General features: G+C 39.6%; 1 protein-coding gene across 6 annotated transcripts in view; it reads right to left on the bottom strand.

The window, feature by feature from the left end:
• Positions 1-1,845: 1,845 nt before the first annotated feature.
• The window catches only part of LOC116335233 (splicing factor SWAP), a 53,171-nt gene continuing 44,876 nt past the window's right edge, over positions 1,846-10,140 (bottom strand). For 5 of the 6 annotated variants that reach the window (XM_031758863.2, XM_031758865.2, XM_031758864.2 and 2 more), the window contains one exon: positions 1,846-2,063. In XM_031758863.2, the coding sequence (XP_031614723.1) occupies positions 1,998-2,063 (66 nt within the window). In that variant the 3' untranslated portion in view covers positions 1,846-1,997. The remainder of the gene's footprint in view (positions 2,064-10,140) is intronic. The other variant, XM_039614706.1, reaches the window with a different exon arrangement.

Raw genomic sequence — 10,140 nt, 5'->3', positions numbered from 1 at the left:
CCTAACTTTTTTTCAGGCCTGACACTTCTTCTGTCCTCCACTTTTCCAGGTGGACAAGTGGAGGACAAGTATCTTAAGTACACAATACACAGCAAGCTAAAATATGCTGAGTTTTTGGGTAATGGCTCTGTGGAATCACCTTATTGTTGCAAAACCACTATTTTATTCCTGTCGAACTGTGTTAGCTTTGGCATTTTTCAAAGATTTTACTAAAGTTAAATTGTAACCGATTATGTGTTTTTGTGACAGGCTGCTGTAACAAAAGATATTGGTTTGTAAAAATACAATTTAAAATTGGTTCTTTGTTGCCTGTTATATGTAGACAGAACACTCATTCATCCCTTGAGGTGGTGCCATTTATAAGCTCAAGTGATTCTTAGATCAGTGGCTTAACAAATAATGGTTTTTTGGTATTTTTAAAGAGCCAATTTCTTAAACAAAATATAATGAAATGAGGTATTGCACAGCATTAAGAAATGCCCAGGTTATTACTATTTATATATATGTGTGTAGTTTCTTTACACCTGGTTATATGGAACTCCCACCAAATGCAAGACTGCCTCAACATGGTGACATTTGACTCGTGGGGAAATTATTACGTTGCTACATATATGATACACTTGCACAGGAGGTTGTGTTGTTCCAACATACAGACAGAATCTATTGACAGACATACACAAACACCACATCAAATGCACGTTTGTGGCGATTAGAAGTGTCTTCCCATTTACAGAGAATCCAGTTTCAGAGTTTATTGATCACTTTTGATCACTACATAGTACGACTCCACTTTATATCTGGACACTCAGACTTTGATCAACCCCTTATTTTGAACTCAGACCCCTCAGATCAGAGAATCAGTTACCATCACAGGTTCCAGAGTGCAGGGTGCTTAAATCAAAGGGGGAGTTATACTTGTGCTGAGAGTGTTGCTCCAGTGTGATTTTTCCCCTTCCTCTCTCTCTCTCTCTCTCTCTCTATATATATATGTTAATTTACTTCTATAGAAATAGACTGGCTTTCTTTTTTTAATAATACATGTCATGTCACTATGGATCTTTTGTCCTTTTTCCCTTAAAATGTGTTTCACAGAAATTAAGTGTTTTTGAAACAAATACCAAAGGCATTATCCCAGCTGGTAAAGAGGAAAAGCATCCTAAGAATAAATTATGACACTTCTACTTTGCAATCATTTTATATTTGAATATTCATGTTCTAATTATGCAATCTTTTTTTTTTTATTAAATTTTTTTTAGCCACAAGTACAATTTGTCCAATATCTAATGCACTATAACAACCCATATTATATATTTTTTTCTCCTGATAATTTTTTTTGTTAAAAGAAAACAACTGAAGGCCACACGTAAGTCATAAAGGAAATTTTATTTAATTTTGGATTAGAAAGTTGTTCTGTATTCAGCTCATTACAGTACAAACCAGGAACCAAAAATCAAAGGCTGCACTTTGCAGCTGATGGACAGAGTAAAAACAAATTATTTCTCAGGTAGTAGGGTGAGGCGCTGAAGAGAAAAAGGAGAGAGAGAAGAAAACAGCGGAAGGAAAAATGATGGGAAAATTAAATTATCAAAACATAAGCCTTCATAGAAGGAGAGCTTCCAGATTTCCTGCAGCTGATGCTGCAAAGAGTGACTCGTAGGAGGAAAGCATCTTAAAACAGGAGGCAAACATTATTTCACATTTGATTCTCCGTGCACCAAAAACATAGCTGTGACTTAATCTCCTGTCTTATGAGCGGTTTTCTCACACCCGCCGTGAAACCAGGTACTCAAGTTTCACTTCAGCGTACTTCACACTTATGACTCGGCACAACACAGTCAAACTGAAACTGTCGATGCTCAATTCTTGATGAACTGATAAATCATGGATAAACAGAGGGCTCTGAAACAGCTGTGGGCCAGGTAAATCTCCCGGAAATCGGAGAATACCACTCGCTGACAGGCAAAAGTTGTCACGGCCAGAAGAAAGCGACGTCCTTTTTAAGAATTGGGAGGCTGGAAGGTCTTGGAGGTGGCAAGCATGGCTCGCACTTTGGCCATCAGATCCTGCACAAAGAAGAAGCGAGAGAAAAACAAAGCATGAGATGAGTTTTAATGTACAGCTTTCCCACTAAGACCCCCAGTACAATGTTGCAACTGGTATGGCAAGAGATATGCTATGCCCCAGTGGGTATAATAACAATACAACTAGTAGTCATTTAGCTTGATCTAAGCAGATCTACTAAATCACCTCCAAACAGAAGCGATCAAAATTTAGGAGCGGAGCAAACACACTGCACTGGAAGGGGACAAAACAAAGCACTTTATTTTGAAAGAACTACAAAATGGGAAAAGTAGATCTGTCGACGCTTTTCTTTTCTTGTCACAGTGTATTACTGCTCCTTAAAGAGGAATAATTTCTCCTGTAATTCTTCAGCAAACTATTCCCTGCACTATGAAAGAGCTGCTAGTAATGGGGTTCCCACGGAGAATCAACCATACAGCTTACAGACACACAAGTTCACCCATTTGTTTTAGCACAGTTTCGCTTGTGGGATGAATGAAGGCAACGCTTTCATTCATTTCATGGAAGAAAGAAAAAGTGAAAGAAGGAAGAAAAAGAAAACGAGTATGCAGGAGTGTATAAATAGTTACTGAAATGTTAGTTTTGTTGCATTGCTATACATTTAAAAAAAATTAACAACAGAAGCCCCTTAAAGGCAATTAGGAAACACACATATTAACTCCTCGCCCAACCCACACATACCCCCGACAACTGCTCTGTAAACAGGTCATTTACTTAAAAACAATATAATTAATAGGAAGTTGCAACGAGAGTGCACAGCAGGGAAACAGAAACACAGTGCAAGAAACTGCCAAACAGCAGTTTTTCATTTCCACTTTCTCCTCCTTCACTCTTCAGGTAGAAATGTAAACTTTGCACACCACGGGGGCAAGTGCTTACACTGCAGAATAGGAAGTGTTAATTTGGATCGCGTTGCACGAGCGATTCATGCACGCATGGACAAATATCCACCCTCGAGCTCTCCTGACAGATGAGACGAATTAACAGCTGTAATCACAAGAGGGGGGAAGGAGCTGTCATATCAAATCGCTCTAAAGGCCGTTTCTCTCAAAACCCTGATGTTCTCGGATATACACAGACAACAGACACACACAATGCTCACAACACATGACAATGCTCAGAATTATCATCAAGTGGCTGGACATGTGCTCTAAATACAGCTACAAGTGTCCCGTCAAGCTAATGTGCAGCTAAATTCTGGAGGTCTTTGCGTGCTGCACTTCAGTCGTCATGTATGAGACTATGTTGCATGACTTCTGGGACAAAAAAAAAAAAAAAGTTTGCTCATGAGTAAACAATCAATACATTCATCCATTTTCTTAACCACTTATCCAGTTCAGGGTCGCAGAGGGGCTGGAGCCTATCCCAGACACAATCGATACAGTATTAACCTAAACAGTCCCTGCACTGCCCCACATTCTGTAAAGAAAAAAAAATTAGAAAGATAAAATCTGAGAACAGCTCATCCAAAAACCACCAGGCTGCTCAGCATTAGTGAGACACAGCACTCTGTTCACGTCACTGTAACTCAGCAGTGGCATGTTTAAATCTGGTGTGCTAAATTTAACCAGCAGGAGTCGTCTAATTGGAACGCTTTCCTATTACTAAATTAATTAAAGACAGACACCTGAGTTTGAAGTTGAACCTTTCCATAAAGTTCACATTCGACTTTTTGTTTGATGCTGGAGTTTTAGTTGAGCGTGACAGTTAAATTACCAGCTGTACTTATACCTCTGTAATAATGAACAGGGATACCTGTAAGAAAAACAGGTTTTTTTTCTCCACACTGTAGCATTTGTGCATAATTTAAGTCTTTATCATTTTATTATGTTTGCCTCATCTACACTGGAGTAACGACTGAATGGCAGCTGCTACTCCACAACCCCACCGCATATACACTTTACACCCACAGAGACGATATTTAACGACCTCCCCGTACCCATATAGACGGGGTACAGGGAGGTTGTTGATATATACTGTATATATTGATATATACTGAGGTTTTGACACCTCAGTATATATCAATAAAGATACAGTTTGATGACCACTAGAACAGCTTTGGGGTTTTACACGGGTACCAGCAGAGGAAGAGACCACCCTGACTAACTTCTGATGTACACCCACTCATTTTGTTCTATAAAAAGGCCTGAAGTGGGGAAATAGAAGGAATAGATCGTGCGAGGTGTACACCTTCATCTACTTAAAGAACACGGCCTCTATTTACACTCTTTTGCTGTTGTGTGTGGGATGGAAATCAGATTGTGGCTGCGATTATTATTGACCGGCTTCTTTAGAAAACAATGCGAGACTGTTTGGAAGCAAACAGATATCACTCCTGCATTTCTGTTGTATTTCTGATAAAGCAGCTGATCACAGTCTGTGCCAGAATCCTGTCATCAAATTAAACAAAAGGAAATGGCACACATCACAAGGACAGCTTTATTTTTTAACTGAATTGGGATGTTGGTTTTTTTCCTCCTTAGGACAAACTATTTTCCTTGTACTCTGTCAATTAACCACATTTACCTGTTTAGGATTGAAACCTAATTTTACAAACACTATGCCTGAAAAACTAACATGGAAGCACTATTTATAAGTCTTACTGGGGACTTAAGACAACTTTAAAACTATAACCAGTGAGTTAAGTTAGGAAGTTGGATTACAGAAATAAGGGTGTCACATATTTGCTTTTAACACGAACAAACTGTTAAAACAAACAAACAAACAAACAAACAAACAAACAAACAATGTAGCAGCCACATGTACTGATATCTAGCCTCTCTGTCATTAGTTCCCAAGAAAATATGCAGTGTTCAAGATACCCACAGTCCTAATTTAAAACACTCCTGGTCCCAGTGCAGTTCACTGTAAAGGTGACAAAGTATCTTTCAAATGTACAGCAACAGGGAAGACAGGAAAGAAGACAGAGGAACACAGACAAACATGAGAGAAATAAGAGCTGGAATGAAGCAAATAGCAACCAGGCACCCTAAGGGAAGCAGAGCCCATTAGGCAGATGAGGATGTGCTGAATTATTCAAGATGTGTTTGTAAAACATCACAGATGGGGTATAAGTAGTTAGCGGTTTTGAATCCGTGTATGTTGCAGCAGCATGTTTCCACGAGCTAGCTTGTGTTGCTATGTTGAGATGAAGGCAGGAGAAGCGACTACGAGATAATGAGAAAGAAACCGAAATAGGACTTTTTTGTTGTTGTTGTTGATGACAGAAGAATCAAGAGATGCTCATTGTGGAACACACACACACACACACACACACACACACACACACACACACACACACACACACACACACACACACACACACACAGCCAGGTGAGCGAGTTAGTTTCACTACAGTTGAAGTTGTACCAGTGTTCATAGAAGAGTTAGTGTGAACACAGAGGCAACACCATCGACCTGCATTACATCGACTCCCAGAAGCTCTAGAAATCGACCACACTGCAGCCTCACTGTAAGATGTTGTCTAGTATGTACAGTATTCAATAAATGTGAGAACACTGCTGTGTTTATTAAATGACTTAAAACTGTATCGCCTCTTAATTAGTGCATTAGTCACAAGCTGAAAAAGAATGTCTCGCCTTTTAAATGGCTCGGATATCGTGACGTGAACCGCTGGCTTCTGAAGACTGTCTTGAATCCTTGAGATGAACATTTTCATCATCGCAGTCTTTTAAAATCAGATGTGAAACTGCATGCCCATTGGCTCCTAACTAGGCCCATATTTTTATATCGTGTCCAGTTTTACACCTACAGTGAGGTGAAAAAGTACTTTTAGTCACACTAAAATGTTTCAGATCCTCAAACAAATTTTAATATTTGGCAAAAAATTATCTGAGTAAATACAAAATATAGCTTTAAATGAGGACTTTATTTATCAAAGGGAAAAAAGTAATCTGAACCTACCTGGCCATGTGTAAAAAAGTAATTACCCTCTTTTTAAAGTATGGATTAACTGATTACTCACATTTATGGAAAGTTGAGTTTCCATAAATTTCACTCACCACTGAGTTAATGTCATTCAGTAAGTCTGACATTAACCCAGGACTGATTGATGTCAGACTTACTGAATGGTGAAATCACTTAAACAGCACCTGTCTGACAAAGTAAAGCCTAAAAGATCCTAAAAGCAACTCATCACGCCATGATCTAAAGGAACAGCTGGAACTGACATTTATCAGTCTGGAAAAGGTTACAAAGACATTTCTAAGGCTTCAGGACTCCAGCGAACCACCGAGAGAGCCATTATCAACAAATAGAGAAAACCTGGAACAGTGGTGAACCTTCCCAGGAGTGGCTGGCCTACTAAAATTCATTTCCCATCGAGGACTCATCCAGGAGTTCACAAAAGAGCCCAGAACAAAATCTAAAGAATCACAGGCCTCGCTTGTCTCAGTTAAGGTCAGAGTTCACGATTCATAACAAGAAAGAGACTGGGCAAAAATGGCATCCATGGGAGAGTTTCATGGCGAAAAACACTCTGCCGACCAAAAAGAACAGAAAGGACGCACGCACGCACGCACGCACGCACGCACGCACGCACACGCACACACACACACACACACACACACACACGCGCTTTGGAGAGTCTGGACCAACTGACATTCTTTGACATGACCTTAACAAGAGGAGCTATTATTTTTTCACATATTATGGGGTAGGTTTAGGATAAAAAAAAACAAAAACCCATTATTTAAAACTGAATTTTATATTTTTTGGTTACTTTTGTCTAGTATTAAAATTTGTTTGATGATCTAAAACAAGTGTGACTAATATGCAAAACACAAAAAGCACTGAATGGGCTGCATCTGTCTAAAATCATCACTGATCTAACAGTTCTTCAGGGAGACTATTTTAACATTTGTTTTTCTAATGTATCATCACAGTTGGAGCAATAATCAGGAGGTAGAGAACAAGCCACGGTCCCACTCAGAATCAGAGTGGCTGTTCGCTGCCAAACACACTGAACTACTTGCACATCTTTGAAAATGGACGGACAAGTGCTTAACCCTGGGCACAGGGGTTATCGCTGGAAATTACAGCTTCTGTGGTGGCTCAGACAGTGTGAAGAAAATTGCATAACATCAGCTTCTATGGACAGTGCCCACAAAGAAATACCATTTGCTCTTCAACATAAAGGTGCAAGATTAAACTTTGCTAAAGTACCAGAAAAGAAGCCTGATTGACACTGGGAGCACCTCCTTCAGTCAAATGGGAATATTTTTGATATTTTCCTCTGATGAAATCCAGCAGGCTACACATGAACCTGCCCAAGACTGCCACAGTGAATGCATAGTCACAAGAGTAAAGAATGGAGGTGGAAATAAAGATGAGATGGGCTGCACGGACACAAAAAGTGTTGGAAGAGGACACAGATGTCACCGTGAATGCCTGAGGATATGACAAACTCCTGTCAGATGAGATGACCCCCAGCCTCCAGAAGCACGGCAACAGAGGAATATTCCTGCATGATAACAATCTAAAGCACACAGCAGACACACTGTGACGTGGCTAAGTATGTCACCTAATGTCAATCCAATATACCTTTGGAGGATTTTAAAGAAAGGCAGAGCAACCCTGCAGACTGTCTATGAATAATGGCAGAACACTTCTCCAGATCTGGTGCGACATAAAAATCGATGCTAAAGACGATTAAAAAAAGAAAAAAGAAAAGTCAGTGGACAAACAAAGTACAGAAGAAATAAAAGATCCAAGTTTACATGCGAGTAAATGCCCCGCTCAGCTTAGGAGAAACGCATTCCCAGTAAGGTGACACAGTTCTGAATAATCAGTCTTTTAGGTGATAGTGCACAGGGCTGTACTCCCACGTTTGACACTTTGTTTACCTGCACGCTAGGTTTATTCCGCTCAGTTGGAGGAGAATCCGTGCATCAAAATAATGCATTGCAGAGGCAAGTATAAATTAAATTACTGACATTTAATCAGAAAGGTTTATGCTGATGTAGACTTAAAAATCAAAGCATGTACAGACATTTTTAGGCTTCTCAAAGTTCTCCTAAGGTTTTAAACAGCAGTCAAATACAAGTAGATTAGGAGCAAAACACTTGTGTGCTTTAGGAAAGAGATAAAAGCTACATAATAAATATGAATCTAAATGAGCACAATGTCCAAATGAGGACTGACAGGACTTAACAGTAACTGCTCGTGTTTTTGCACTTTTGTTTTGTGGATTTTACAACAATTTTAAGGAGAATCATTAAACAGACATTAATAAAGACAGTGTTTAAGAATATCGGTGATCTCTGTGGATTATATAACGCTTCGTCTGTCATGTAGAACTGATACGCGTGAATGCACTTATCTGAGGTGCACTTCTGAAAGCAACAAAATAGCGGCTATAAATTGTCTATAGCAATTTAAAAACATGCAGGCGCAAGGAGAGTGGCTGCCGGGGTCAGAATTTATTGGCGAGCCGTGTGTGAGGTTACACTGTGAGTTACGGGTGTGTAGCACTTATTCAGATGCAATTGTTTTTCATTTTTCGCACCCAAATGAGACAAAACTCCAACACAGCCTGCCACTTACCTACATTAAACAATATGACCCAATATGACCCAGACGCACTATAACAATACAGCAATAATTATGTGACACCAATAAACACGTTGGTTCTCCTTTGGTCTGGAGGTGCCTCTCAATGTTTTGGCAAACTCAAAGGAGAACCTGATGCTACGATGTGCATTTATATTTTGAGGCATTCTGTGCTTCAGCAGTTTGAGGAACAAATACTCGATTGCATAAAACAAGACAGACCTTTTTTAACTCCATTATTTTGAGTTCTTCTTGGAGGAACATGAGCGGTCTGCACAGAGCCGGAAACTGATCTGGCAACACAACGCCATCAGTTTTTGGAAACGCTGAGATGCTCCACAAGCGCTAATTGTACTGTTGTGTTGTTTTGTGTGTGTTCACAGAGTTTTCAGCTATGCAGCCTATTTGTCAGCCACAAAATGAAGTGGTGGACTAACTGGCATTGTCCCGTCTAGAAAATTACAGGATAGCTGCTGTAATCCATGTCAGTGCCACCTTATCAGGCTGCATCAGAAACAATTGTATGCAAATGTTGGATTACTGTTAAATGCATGGCACTGATGTAAGCAGTATGTAAAATTCTCTCACTCCCTCTCTCTCTTTCTCTCTCACACACACACACACACACACACACACACACACACACACACACACACACACACACACACAAAGGGTATTTTAACATTTGGTTTAGTCAACTGTCAGAAAGTGGCTACATGCAGAGCTCTATGTGCAGTTACTGTGTCTATGCTGTGCTCATCACTCAACAGGAGACTATGGGTTGCATTAGGGCATGACGAGAGTGGCAACTATCCAATCAAACCTTTTCAGTAAGTTTTCTTTGTGTGTTTTTTTTATTAAATGAGAAAAGCAAAGCCTGACTATTTATTTTTTTTAAGCAATTTGGGGAATGTGACTGACGCAAAACTGAGACAAGGTTCAGCTTTTAAGTTGAAGTGACAACTTCTTAGCAAACACTCGCTTATTTACACATCATGTGTGTCGTTTAGTGCCAAGCAGCTAGTGTATGACGAGTTTTTACAGCTTTAGGCTTAAACCTACGCCTCCCAAAACTGTGGGTTTACTTTTTACACAGCTAAGTAATAAACTAAAACAAGTTATAAAGTTATGTGAAGCCAAACTCTGCTTCTCTGTTGCGTTATAAAATGTGAAAGAAAAAAAAACACACACATGGGGTATAAAACCATACTGAATGTTGAAACCTTGCCATTTTCTTAACTTGAACTGACAACTTGCTGAACTTGACCTTGTGTATCTCAGCAGTAGTGGTAATGGTCCTTCTTGTCTGAATTTACAAGTACCACTGGAGAAAACATTTTCAAGACCATGTGCTGCTTCTGCCTCCTTCCTTTGCAGTGAAGTGAAATCCATCTCCCAAAAGACTTCGGCAAGTTTACAGAGGTTTCTGTTTTTGCCTCTCGCTTCATCGGCGCCAACTAATATTCAGTCTCTCTTATCCTAAATTCT

Source organism: Oreochromis aureus, linkage group 7 (assembly GCF_013358895.1).
Source record: "Oreochromis aureus strain Israel breed Guangdong linkage group 7, ZZ_aureus, whole genome shotgun sequence".
In the NCBI taxonomy this organism is placed as follows: Eukaryota; Metazoa; Chordata; class Actinopteri; order Cichliformes; family Cichlidae; genus Oreochromis; species Oreochromis aureus.
This window is presented reverse-complemented; position numbering and strand designations above follow the sequence as displayed.